At 34.3% G+C, this 14,491-nt stretch overlaps 1 protein-coding gene across 1 annotated transcript; it reads right to left on the bottom strand.

Moving 5' to 3' along the window:
- Nucleotides 1-8,415: 8,415 nt before the first annotated feature.
- LOC147856981 (cyclin-D2-1-like) lies at nt 8,416-13,050 on the bottom strand. Its single transcript, XM_087328842.1, has 6 exons — nt 12,442-13,050; nt 11,802-11,888; nt 11,235-11,333; nt 10,255-10,456; nt 9,845-9,975; nt 8,416-9,496 (listed from the first exon to the last, which is right to left on the bottom strand). Exons 1-6 carry the CDS (start codon nt 12,895-12,897, stop codon nt 9,230-9,232), a joined length of 1,242 nt encoding a protein of 413 aa, XP_087184968.1. The 5' UTR covers nt 12,898-13,050; the 3' UTR covers nt 8,416-9,229.
- Nucleotides 13,051-14,491: the final 1,441 nt, after the last annotated feature.

Raw genomic sequence — 14,491 nt, 5'->3', positions numbered from 1 at the left:
ATAGAGATAGTGTATGATTCAAGCGGCAAGAGTATATGATAAAAACAAACTTTATTATATTAAGAATACAATATCTTCACCAAAGTTATAATGCTCGATCACAAAGATGATACTTTATCTCTATCAACTCCGACTTCAACCCTTGATTTCAATTTTAAAAGACGAAATACTTCATAGATGAGTTATCTTGATTTACTATTTAATTAATTGATTGTTTGATTAATTATCTTATTTGAACGATCGATCAATACCTACATGCATCCCTTCCCTCTCTTTATATAGGTGCTCACATGCATATGATGTATGTGAGGGTACATGACATGCATGAAATGCATGTGTTGCATGAACTAGATGCGGTTGTGGAATGTAGGGAGTTGAACCCATGACCACCTGGTCTCCATTGGGCAACCTTACGAACTGAGCTAGCTCACTCGCTTGCTCTCTCTCTTTCTCATTGTAATTAGCTTACCTAGTGATAAGTTGTTTACACTACTAACACTACATCTTGGGTTTGAAACCCAATTTTCTCACCTCTCTATTACACCATATATATCTCTATTTCACTAAATGCTACTCTGGAATGTAGGGGTTGAACCCATGACCACCTGGTCTCCATTGGGCAACCTATCTTTTTTTAATCGTAATTACCTTACCCTAGTGGTAAGTTGTTAGCACTACAAGCATTGCGTTATGGGTTCGAAACACAACTTCCTCACCTCTCTATTATATATCTTTTAATTCACTAGATGCCACTGTGGAATGTAGGGGTTGAACCCATGACCACCTGGTCTCCATTGGGCATTCTCTCTCTCTCTCTCTCTCCCAAAATTTATTACTAGATATAGAGTAAGAACAAATAAGATAATAAGCAAAATACAAAATAAGATAGTAAGCAAAAAAAATTACTAGATATAGAGTAAGAACAAATAAGATAGTAAGCAAAATACAAAATAAGATAGTAAGCAAAAAAAATTACTAGATATAGAGTAAGAATAAATAAGATAGTAAGCAAAATACAAAATTGATCAAGGAACCAATTACAATATCAAGGTTTCATCAAATTAGTGTGATAGCTTGCATGCTCCTTGTTGAGTAGATATAGATACAATTCAGGAAGTAAAATGAAAACTAGCCCTAGAATAAATATCGTTTGAGGTTCAGACATATGCATTAGGTTCTTGCACCAAACAATTAACCCATCTACCATATTCAATGCTCCCATTCCTTGTTGTCCACTCGTTGAGGGTTGTCTGTTCTTGTTCGTACCTAATAGAGACCAGTACAAGTCCCTCTTGAAAAATGGCATTTCACTATCTAATATTGTAATAAACGATTATTTTGTCCCAGTTAGGAGGGTATCACCATAGTTGAAATATTGTTTTGGGAGGTTAGGATAAAGAATAAGTTCTCCCAAAGCATGATACATTGTTCAACCAAGTGCATGTACATTAAATCTCATGTGTTATAATAATTTGTTATGAACTATGGTTCCTTAAGGAGTGAGATCACTAAGCTAATGGCCTTGCAAAGAGAAAAAACAATTTTAGTAAGAGGATGTAGGGGATGCCTTTGATGTTAATAATGGATGAGTAGACCCTAGCGAAACTCTAGTGACTTTAACAAATGTTATCTTATCTATTTGAGGTTCTAAATGAAACTTATCACTTGTTTATCCTTGTTCGTCAACTATAACAACAGTCAATGGGTTGCCAATGACTTATGGCCAATTGATATGTGAGGTGTATGTTGTGTTTTCCATGCATACATAGGCTGAATTAATCATGAACATTTGGAGGACTTGCTTTCGAATATGATTCTACTTATGTTGTAGTAGTTTGTGTGACCTTCAGTAATTAAATAATATAGGAGACCATAAGCTAAGCATATAAACAAAGTGAAATCATTGCTTATGCACATTGACTACAAACATCTACTCAACACCAAAGTGTTTATTTAAGCCGATGGTTAGAATTTAGAAAAACATAGGGGATCGGTGGTATATCTTGTATGTTTAGCCTTATGGCGTTTTCTAATACTAATGTAGTATCTTTTTTTTGGAAAAAAAAAACATACTTATATCATAATTTAGATGTGCGGCATCAAAAAATAAAGCAACAAGAGTAATCATATTTTCTAGTCGAAAGCATTCATATTTCTACTTGATATTTTTACACTTAAGCTCTTACTATGAGATCATTATACCAATGGTCCAATACTAATTAACAAATTTCTCAATATAAAGTGGTGTTACAAATGCATCATCCTTGTCATTAGCATCCCTTCATTACTCTCATCAACATCATTAATAATTTTCTTCATTGTCACCGTCATCGTCATCACGCCATCATTATCTATTAAAATCATTAGATTAGCACTTCATTAATTTTATATTTGGCCTTGAAAATCTATTTTCCACTACCAATGGTTCGAATTGGTAGAATATTGTGTTATAAAGATAATTAAATAGTGACAGAAATTTAAGACATTCAAATTATTAATGATCCCAAAAAGAAAATCTAAGAGTATCACATCAAAATACGTGATTTGAGGCTAAAGTGCAAAGGAACGCATGTTATGAAGACCTAAAAGCTTCAATAATTATGAGGAATGAAAAAGATGGACTTACGTACAATTGTAAAAGTTTATCATTAGAAATCGGTTGACGAGTATTTAGTATTGCTCTTAAATAACGTGCTAAAAAGAGAATAGAGTCTGCACTTCTATAGTTTATTTTTGAATTTATGAACACTTTTAGTAATGAATTCAGAACAAAGTTTTATTACATTTTAAAATTCAGCTTCACAAATGCATACATTTTTCAGGGTTTATATACTAAGTTACTTTTATCTTAACCCATTGGTAAATATTTTAGGGAGGTGTTTTGAATTATTTTCTAGATGTATATGAAAAGTACCCTTGGTAGTTTTTGAAATTATCAATCAATATTGTCCATGATAAAAGAAACTAACTTAATCCTTAAGTAAAGGTGAGTAATAGGGTTGTTTCTAACAATCGGCAATGGTTTGGTTTGAGAGGGTCCAAACCGAACCGTTGAACATTTTTCAAACTGTGATGGGTAGATCCTGTTCCCTTCCCCGCTCGGAGGGCCGAGTGAGTAGCAAAGGGGGCGGACGTAGCCAAGTGGATCAAGGCAATGGATTGTGGATCCATCATGCGCGGGTTCAATCCCCGTCGTTCGCCCATTCAATTAGTTAGAGAACTCGTTCTTATCGCTTGGAATATAAAAAGTTATGAGAAAAGGTGGGTGGGGTACGCACAGGTCTCCCCAATAATGTAATAACCATTCGGAATTCCCGATCCGGTTCTACAAAAATCCCATTAAACCGTAAAAACCGTAGTTTCGTGGTTCGGTTTCAGTTTTCAACTTAAGTCTAATTTTTAGTTTTTAAATTTTAAATTTAAAAGATTTCATTATTTTTAATTTTTAAATTTAAAAGATTTCATTATTTTAAATTTTTAAAATTTGAAAGATGTTCCTAAAATGTGAGAATAAGTTATAAAAATGAAAAGATTGTTTAAAAACAAATTTTTTTAATTTATTTTTTTTATAAAAAACCATTTAAACCACCGTTTCTTACGGTTTAAACTGCAATTTCTGACCATTGAAACCGTTAAGCCATGGTTTCATGGTTCGGTTCGGTTCGGTCAAACCGAACCGTTGCCGATTGTTAGTTGTTTCTAATATGTATACATACATGCACAAATGCATTCACCCAAACACCAAAACATGATTGCACTTTGTCATTATTATACTCAGTCAATCGTTATAGTAACATATTCGATGATTCTTGATGCATTCAAACCATGATTATGATTGTGAGTGACTAAATTTGTACTGGTAGTTGAAGCCAAGGAAATGGTTAAGCAATCACAAAACATAACAACTTGAAAGGGATATATGACCTCAATAGACATTACATACTTCAGCTTTTGTATACTTTTTTATGTCATTTATTGGCATTGCCTCTTTAAGACATGATAAATTATTGTTGAGAGCCTAATTTGAAAAAGGAAAATGAAGCTTGTATTGGTAAGCATCATATTTTAATAATGCTTATTGTTAACAAATCATTTCAAATTTTGTCTTTCCCCTTATTATGTCATTGCTAGAGCTAGGGTCTGGAAATAAGAGGCAAGTCATCACATAGTGATTTGCACATAATGTCTTTTTGCCTTAGATGCCATTCATTAAAAGTCAAGTATTACTTGTTTGGAAGTAATTAATAACAATGGCGAGGGTAGATGTGGAGGGACTTGCATTATGATATATGTAGAGAATTTGAAGAATAAGTTATGGGCAATCACCGTAAGGTTGTGGGTTCAAATGCATCTTTCACACTTTTTTGTTATGCCAGACATGACATTATTATGTTGGCCTTATACCATTTCCTCATATAGATGTTTTATTAACTACAAGGATATTTTGCATTTGAGCCCCTAATACATGGGATAGCGTTAAGAACCCCCTATATTTCAGTAGCTTTCATGATTGTCAACTATGTGTTTTTTTACTTCGAACATCCCTTTACAAACTTTTGTTGTTTATCCACATAAAATAGCTTCATACTCTCAAGTGGAGTATAATTGAGAATGATGTGGAAGTAATTTGAATCTTTTGTCATTTTCTTGAAATGTTCAATATTTGTAGAAGTTGGTGTTCTAGAATTGAGATTTACAATGCTAATATTACACTCACCAAGGTTCAAACAATTTATGAGAATTCACCAAAATACCCATACTATTTTCAAGTCCCAAAAGACACTTCCATACAAGAAGTAACATTAACCCCACACTAATATTAGTTCAAATTAGCAATAAATCTCCAATGGAATGATGCTAAGCAAGGTTTGATTATCCCTAATCTCTAGTCAATAAATTAGTTGATCAAAGTGGAAGGGCAATTAGTTAATAGTTAATTGAACATATATTAGTGTTAATCAAAGAGGGACGAAGGCAAATAATGAAGAGATTGAAAGGGTCTTGTGAGGAATTTTGCTTTTTCTTTCTAATTTCTATCATAAGCCTACACAACCATAACATTTCCCTTCAACTGAAGGTTGGTGCTAATAATTTTCTCTAAACCTTGACAATTTCCCACTACCCACATGGTCGTGAAACTCAAACTCCCATGTCACGTGCACAAGAAAACTAAACACACTAAAAAGCTTGGTTTCAACGAAGCTTATATATGTCTATATTCAAGGGCACAACTTTGATCTCCCCCTCTTTGTCTAGAGGATCGGGAAAGAAAAGAGTTATGGACATCACATTGTCCACGACTCATAAAACTAATGAGAAAAGGTTATGGCTTTATGTAATGTCACATTTTGGTTTCCTACATGGGAGAGAGATGGAGAAGAAAAACCTTTTCAGAGTTAAAGTTGATGTTGAAAATGACAAATTGATCCACATTGTACAATTTGTTTTTGTCTCATCTCCATGGAAAAAGATTTGCATATAATGTATATTATGTAGTTTGCTCTAAAATAAAACGCATTGGTATAGTAAGATATCGTATTTCGAATTTATAGATAAACTTCATTAAATTATCTATGTGGTCTCCTTCGTGAGTAAAGTTGCCCATTAGCTTGGATTTTTCGTTGAAGAGCTGTCACCGATTATCTAATAGTTTCTATTTACATAAGCCATCACTCAACTTTTCATTAGAAGGAAAGAAAGTTTGTCCACTATTGGGAAATTGTCTCCCTCCAAACACAAGTATAAATTCATTAAATGTGGTTGGTTTTTTAAGAGCGCTTCCTTATGGATGCTCTTGAGAAAAGTCTTTTTTTGTTGGTAAGGAGAATATTTGAACCTTCATGTTTTTTTTTTACTTTCAATCCTCGGTTAACTCTACCCCTAACAACTTTCGTAGAGAGCTTTTCATTCCAGACCATATTCTCAAAAGGATGTGCTTTTGGAAATGTGACAAACTTGCATTTCAAAGAAGTTATGGATGGTTTTGTTAATACATTAAAAGTTTCATTGCACTAGAAATTGTCTCTTCAATTTCATCCACAACCATTTTCAAGTTATGAGATATTTTGAGATCCTTTTCCCTCCATTAAACTCGTATAAAATAATGTATCACATATGATAGTCATGCTTAACTACGAAATACGTGAAGTTGGAACTTGTTGTTGAAAACAATTTCCAACTCTCACAAATAATAATTGTTATCTTCTTTGGCCATTGTCCCAAGTTTTGAGCCATAATATGGTAAATGTGTCTAACTACCAAAACCTTCATACGTGTCACGTCATGTTTTGAATGAGGATTGTTTCAAATAGTCGACTTTCTATGCATCACTTTTTGATAACATAAAACTAGTGCAAATCTTTTATGTGCAATATCATTGTATATGTTCCATACACATTCACGTTATCAACGTTTTTTTGTCCATTTACCTTATGTTCATGGTTGGACAAGAAACTAATAACTTTATAAGACCTAGCTTTTATGTTCCTGGCCTTGCATGCATAAGATTTCAAACTTATTGACCTTGTTTATGGTACGGTTCACAAGGTACAATTACCGTAAAAAATCAAGGATGTAGGAGGTTACATATGAACATCAATTTAACATTAGTCGAGTAGATAATATGGCATTGTAGAATCTTTCACATATCTTTTAAAAATTTTGACATGTAGCAATGTTGCTTTTGGTGGTGGTGAGATCAATTTAGGCATTCTCCACTTATGTTACTTGGTCATGTATTTTATCACCTTTTGAAGGTCCTTCAATGTTGTCTGCCAGACTGTTAAACAAGAGAATAGCAAAATATAGTTTTCTATAAAAACGACTATGTTTAATATGGATCTACCTTGGATAAAAAATGGTCCGGAAAATTCTTTATTACTTTGTTATTTGATGCTCGAGTGTTCAAAATTTCTCCTCTCCCTAGATTTTTTTTCACCAATTGGTGCAATTTTAATCATGTTACTTAGTTTGTTCTTCTTTTGTCTACACAATTTCTGTATTAACAATTCAAGACAACAAGTAATATGTATGACAAACTTAGCAATCCAATTTACATGAATAAAATCATAAAAGGTATAGACTCTAGAGTAGACTTTGTTCATCCTTTCACTTTGGTATGTAACCTCTCTCTCTCCCTCTCTCTCTCTCTCTCATTATTTTTCGCTAGATGTCTACCCAGACCCTTGGCAATGCTTTGTGATGAAGTTATCTAACATCCTATAACAAGGTTCATCCTTATAAATATAGATTATTCAAATTCATATTCAGACAAGAAGGATGGCGTGTTCTAAATGTTCCTTTTGAATATCAAAAGAAACAATTTCTTTGTACAAACCAATCGAGGGCTGGAAAGAGTGAGCATCAATTTGAATAATGAATACAAAAGTTCTCTTTCTCTTATTTTTCTTTTTCTTTTTCTTTTTTTTGGACTTGTCCTTAGACAAGAGGGAAGGGAGTGGGGGACTTATGAGAGAGAGAGAGAGAGAGAGACTTAGAATCCAGAATCCTCAAAAATTCTTTCCATTTGTAGTTTTTCTCAAATCAAATGCTTTCCCGAGAGAGAGAGAGAGAGAGAGAGAGTCTCTCTCTCTCTTCTCTAAAAAAAAAAGATTCAACTCTTCTCTAAAAACGGTCAAAAAGAGTAGTATAGAAAGAATGGAAATAAAATCCTTTTTCTATTTTATTTCGTTTGAGCATGCCAAATGGTTGGTCACATCACACATCCTTCAACACAAAGTTGTGTCAAAACATGGCCTCTTTTTTGTCACTACACCCTCTTCTCTATGCTTTAATCACATTATTCCATCATTATAGTGTTGTCTTTACAAGACTTCTCTTCCTTTGTTTCTCGTTTAAAGATGTAAATATTCGTTCAGAGCCAAGACAAGCATTTTTAAGGCATAACCTGTTGTTCATGTCTCATGGACCATTTTGGCCTTAATCAGAGACGGGGTTAATCTTCTCTCTCTCTCTCTCTCTCTCTCTCTCTCTCTCTCTCTCTCTCTCTCTATAATAATGCAAGAGTTATTTAAACAAACACTGGTAAAAGGAGACGTTTGGGGTACTTATCACTATATTTGCATGTGCCTAACTGGAACGCCAAACATGGATAAACATTTATATGAGTTCAGTTTATGAATCAAATGTGAAACGAAAATTATACATGTGTATGTCAAAATGATTTGGGTGAATGCAGATAACGACAATATAAAAGGAACTTGTAAATGATAATAGAGTAGTAAATGAGCAAAAATCATGTTGAAGGCTTAATTAGTATTTCACAGTTGATATGACCAGAACAAAGAGATTGATCAGAGAACAAATCTGAACAGTTTTAATGGCTCCTAACAAATTGGATGCCAGAATTCCGATCAGAAAACAAAAATGTATCACATTACAAACGGAAAAAAAAGAGATCGAAACTTTTTCTCTTCTAATTATTGCATTAGAAACAGAAAAACAAAAGTTGAACGTGAAGAACATCTGATAACTTCTGAATAATCAGAAAACAAAGAAATAATGGAATTTCCGGTCCCATTTCTAATTTCTATCTGTCTTGTATGTGAAAAAAAAGGAAAGCAGAAATGTCAAGAAAAAGAAAATACAAAGATTCGGGAGGGATTCTCACTGCATTTTCTGCTGCCATTCAATCTCAAAAGAAGAGGAAGAAACATAACTCGGCTACAAAAGAACTTATATAGGGAGGGGATTGAAAGCAGATTGGCAGAATGAAGAAAAAGAGAGAGTCAAAATCAACAGACTGAGCTGAGCTTCTCAGAGATATACACAAATAGCTCTCTTTTTTTCTGCCTAAAATGCTCGGAAAAAAACCACTCACACGCACACACACAATTTAAAATTTTCCTTCTTCTCATCATACAAATTTTGCACTATATTGAAAATCTTGCCTTCTCATGATGCAATATACTTGTATGTAGGAAGCTTCTTTCCTTCAATAATTTTATCCATCTTTCTTCATCACTTCTATCCTTTTAACACTTCTTTTCTTTGAATCACCAACACTATCCTTCGGATCTTTCTTTCTTCCAAATCATCAATACTGTCATTTTGACCTAGATGCTTCTGTTCTTCACACACAATATGAATTCCAAAATACTATCTCATCTTCAGAGCTTCAACTGCTTCTTAGCTGAGCAACTGATTAGCGGCAACAATCAGGTGAAACAAATATAACCAAATTTGCTTATCTGATCTGAAACTCTCTTCTTTAATGTCTTCTTTGTCTTTTTGGATTAGGATCGTGCTCCTGTAAATCAATCCTTTCCACGCAAAACTTTGAATGCCCACATCTGCTGCTAGTATTGTTAGTATTATCTATGCTGTTGTTGCTGATGTTGTTTTCTTCTAAATAATGAAGAATCACTGTGTTTGGACTCAAGGGGAGTTTGTGATGCCCGCTTAATGTTAGTGATGGAGATGATAAAGGATCAACAATTAAGGATTCCATGAGCAAATAACAACTTCTCAATTTCTCCTGCATGGTTCACAGTTGTAATAATACTGTTAATAATGTACTAATGATGTTTTCAATCAGATAATTAGAACAATGATAGCATGTTAATCAGACAGCTATAAACACATAAAAAATAGTTATCCTAATCCTCATTTGACATCATGATCTTCTCATCATGATGATGAAATGTCTTCAAAATTTTGTAGTATCTCCAATAATGCTCATTTAAAATATTGTAATATGTGCTTAGCCAATCTTTTAAAACCTTCAAACATGTTATGATGAAGCCTATGTTGAATCCCATCGTTTATGCCTTCTAATTTCATCTTATGTGATGACAATCAAATCGTTAAAAGGATTCATGGTTACCTCATCTAAGGGAATGTACTTGAGCATCAAATCCTTGAATTGATGAGTTCGAAAGGGAAGAATTTCATCGGAAGCACAACAAATTGCTGTCACCGCCACAACGAAAGGCTCCAATCCCAGAAACTCAACTTCTGCAATTTTATATAACAAAACACAATCAACATGAAATATGAACCGAAAACGTAACAGAAAACAAACTACGAAGAAGAACAAGAAGAGGCAAAAACTATGAATCAAAGGAAAAAAACTAGCAAAGTTAGAGATTGATGTGAATCAAAGCAGAAGAAAAAAATCAGTATGAATCAAAGAAAGAAAAATAATGAATCAAATGAAAAAACTTATGGATCTAAGAAGGAGAAGCGAAAAGATGAATCAAATGAACAAATAATTAGCAATGGATAATGAAGTACCTGCCAAAGATGCTAATAGAAGTTCTGATGAGCGAAACAGTAAAGAGCTTTTAAGCTTTGAGTTGAGGTTGAGATGATTTATGGCCTTTTCCAGGAATGTGAAAGGAGTGATTGATCGTAATCTCCATCCTAATGCACTCAAAACATTTAATTCCATTCTTTGCACTGTTTTAGCTTGAAATAAATGTTCCATCCCATCTATCTGTGCCAAAATTAGAAACATGTCAGAAACATCACTATTCAGGCAAACTGAACTTAATGTTGAGGATTTGCAAAAACCAGAATGGTAACCTCTTAAAGATATGTGTTTGGATGGAAACGCGGGACAAATGCATGTATTAAGTTTTAGGATATGCAACACAGAAGAGACACTTATTATCTATTCAGATGAAGAGATCTGGAAAAAACGTGAATAAGGCATAAATCTGTTATTCAAGATTCGCAGCACAGAAAAATCGCCTCATATAGTTAGTTAGAGGCTATTTCTATGAAAAAACGACAAGAAAATACACATTATTAAGGCATAAATCTGCCTTCCAAATTAGTTAACAGTATGAGAACCACTTCTCATGATCAACGGCTTACTTAGATGAGAAATTAGAAAGCATCATGATTAAGGCATAAATTCAATCTTTATAACTAGCAACGCAAGAATCACATGTTATGGTCGGTGGCTATTTGAATGATTCCAAGGAATAAGTTATGCATTTCGATGAGAATATCAGAAGACATCATGATTAGTGCATGAGACTAATCCTTACTGTTTGCAGCACAATTTTTATAGATGATTTCTAATTTTTAGGTAAGTTTGTTGGAAATATCGGACGAAAAGATAAATGCAAAATTTAATATCTAGTAACCAGACACAAATAGCATTTGACACTTTATCTGCAATCCTCATTGTCCATTTAGGTGGAAATACTTTCATTCAATCAAGACGTTAGAACAGATGATGATGAGGAATCAATTTGATGACTTACTTGCAAGTCGAGAAGAGCAGGAACATCAATTTCCTCCATTTTGGCAGCCACAGAAAGGCAAGCAACAGAAAGAAGCTCCATCATCCATGATTTCCATGTCTGAAAAGCAAGAAGGAAATAAAATACATGTCATACGTAAAGGAAAATGAACTCTTGTTTCAATGTAGGCTCCCAAAATAAATAAATAACTTTGAGGATCGCAAGTTCAACAAATTAAGCTTAATGAATCGCACAAGAAAGAGAGGACGAGAGAGGGAGAGAACTTAAGCTTAATAGAGTATACAAGTAAGGGTAAATTAAGCTTAATGCTGCAGGATTTGAAGCTTTAAGGGATAAGTAAATTTTAAAGCTGATTGGATTGTTTAATCTTCATGAATCATAGATGTAAGGCAAAATAAGCTTAATGGATCATACAAGCAAGGGAAATCTAGCTCGACGGAGCAGATCAGTAAGCCAAATCAAGCTCCACATACAATGTACAAGAAAATTACGCAGGATATGTATATGGTTATATATAGATGTGGAAATTAAAAACAGTGAGGAATGAATCAGAAGATTTATGTTTACCATTGACATATTCTTGGCAAGGTAACGATCCATATAATTTACAGCCAAAGCAACTGTTAATGGACTGAATTTGAGTATGAAATGAGCCTGTATATAATAATCAGAAAGCATATTAGTCTTTGGCTAAAATCGAACATATATTTCAACGTTTCTCATCAAACTGAGTGTTTTTTCTCTTCAAATATTTCCTTTTGATCGCATTAAACATTTGATCAAGAAAGAAGCGTGAAAAGAAAAGAATAAGAAACGTGTGACTGTTTGCGCCCATGTTATTTCCGGAAATTGATATGATCTTCATGTTACAATTTCGACTGCTAAAGAAACGAGTATGTATTCAAAATTCATACTCTAAACATGAAAAGGTGTATTTTTTGCTCGCATTACTCCACATTTATACATTGTTAGGGAGATCATAGCGATCTACAAATTGATTCACTGCGTTTAAGTAAATCCGTGTTTTATCCCCTTCCATTTACTCAATGGTCACGCATCTATCAACTTGCGAATTCTAGGTTAAGCTGAAATCTCATTGCATCTCGTTTTCCTGAATTAAGTTAGAGGAGCTATGGCGGATCAAGCTTTGATATAGAATTTTTTCATTTTCTTTTTAATATGCTGTTTTATCTTTATGATTATATACCTTGATCATCCATCGAGCTGCATTGCATCGATATTCAGCAAGATGAATACTATTAGCTCGGGATTGATTCATTATCTCTGACAAATACTCCTTCTGAGGAGTGTATTCTGAGTGTTTTGTCTGAAGAAAAGCTATGGAAAGCTCGTCATCTCCATCTTGGGGAAACGAGAAAGGCATGAAGTCTCCACCAAAATTCGTCAATAAAATATCACGCTGAAGAGTATCGTTGAGATAATGAATGTTTTCACGATCGGAAGACGAAGACGAAGAAGAAGACGGAGACGGAGACGGAGAGGGAAAAGCTTGAGCTATGAAGTTTGTATTGCTGATGTTGTATTCATTACTGTTATTGTGACGATGCAAAGAATTCTCATCGCTATCATGAAAATGATCATGTATTGAGAAGAGCTCCTCGGCGCACAGGAGGCTGCGTTCGTCAAAATCCATGGTCAACATTAGGGTAAAAAAAAATGGAACTCTTTGTTTGCGTCTGCTTCTGAGACTTCTGAAACAGATTGGAAGAAAGAAAGATGGATGGTGGTGGTGATGCTGATGGTAATGGTAATGGTAATGGTGATGGTGATGGTGATGGGCAAAGACGACAAATCTGTGGTAGAAACGGAAGAAGCAGAAGAAAGAGATGAAGAAGCAGGTGGAAGAAGAAGAAGAAGAAATAGAGTGAGGGGAGAGAAGCGAAGAGCAATGAAGCAGCAGCTACTGCTCTGTGTGTGTGTGTGTGTGTGTGTGTGTGTGTGTGTGTGGGTTTTGGGGGTTCCTTCCATCAGAGATTTTTGGTTTTATTATTATTATTTGTTTTCCTTTTTTCCCTTTTTTTCCTTTATTTTATTTATTCGTTTGATCTAATTTGGGGGTCCCTGAATGACATTAAAGAGAGAGAGAGAGCGCACATACCCAAAAACAATTAGAACTAAATGTGGGGGAAGAGCCCTACTTACTACTACTTTTACCACCTCTCTCTCATTATTTCGTCGTCGTCGTCGTCGTCGTCGTCGTCGTAGTAGTAGTAGTAGTAGTAGTAGTAGTAGTAGTAGTAGTTGTAGAAATAGTAGTAGTAGTAGTCGTAGAAGTAAGTAAAGTAAAAGTAAATGCTGGGATTTTCTTTCTTTCTCTTTCTTTTTGTTGGTTTTTCTTTTTCTTTTTAACTATGAAGCCCTTGCTCCTCCTTGTGCTAACAAATGTTTTCTCGAGAAAGAAAAAAAAACCAACTCGTTGATACATAACACTACTCTTGTTTGTTTACTTCACATCATAGTACGTAAAATTCGTGTTCGTCTAGTATAACATTCGTTTTCCTACGTTGGACAACGAATGCGAATGTTATTCAAACATTCTTGTGTTTTTTTCCCCATTTTTTTAATGTTTTTTATTGTTTTTTTTCTCATTTTTAGGCTTATCTACCTCATAATAAATAGTTAATCCAAAAGTATGGTATTTATCATTCTTTGAGGGTGTTTTCTTTCACGAATGAGAATGCACGTATGGTACGTATGGTTCATACTATGCTTCACATTATACCCACACAAACACACATCCTTCTCCTTACCTGTCTATCTATCTATCTATCTATCTATCTATCTATCTATCTATCTATCTATCCGTCTATCCGTCCGTCCCCGTCTCTCTTGTTTGTTGGTCGTGGCCTTTCAACCCCATTTTTTGTCCTTTACACACGTCTACATTTACGTCTTTACCCCGCACCCCCCCTCCCTTTTACCTCTCCATTTCCAGCCATTCTAACTCGTCCCAAATTACACTCGCATTTTACCTCCTCCTTTACCCACACATATTTTACCACTTCACATGTCGATGCCTCTCACCTCATTAAGCTAGTTTTGTCTATTTATCTCCTTTAGGCAAGAGATTGGCTCCTTTGGCCAGTTCAGCCAAATTGATTCCTTTAGAGTAAAGGTCGATATATAAATTGTTGAGGAAGTGCCCATTCGGTCAAGGAAACTATCTAAATTGATTTCTTTAGAGTAGAGGTCGACATATAAATCATCGAGGAAGTGCCTACTCGGTCGAAGAAGCC

Source organism: Azolla caroliniana, unplaced genomic scaffold, assembly GCF_043228905.1.
Source record: "Azolla caroliniana isolate FFs.n. ecotype wild unplaced genomic scaffold, voAzoCaro1.0.p SCAF_12, whole genome shotgun sequence".
In the NCBI taxonomy this organism is placed as follows: domain Eukaryota; kingdom Viridiplantae; phylum Streptophyta; class Polypodiopsida; order Salviniales; family Salviniaceae; genus Azolla; species Azolla caroliniana.
Note: the sequence above shows the minus strand (reverse complement) of the source record. Positions and strands in the feature narration are given on the sequence as shown.

Coding starts and splice junctions, on each gene's coding strand:
- LOC147856981 (XM_087328842.1), bottom strand. CDS start 12,897: ATGTTGACCATGGATTTTGACGAACGCAGCCTCCTGTGCGCCGAGGAG. Junction 10,457..11,234: donor CTGCTCTTCTCGACTTGCAA/GTAAGTCATCAA, acceptor ATTTTGGCACAG/ATAGATGGGATGGAACATTT. Junction 9,497..9,844: donor AGTACATTCCCTTAGATGAG/GTAACCATGAAT, acceptor TGAACCATGCAG/GAGAAATTGAGAAGTTGTTA.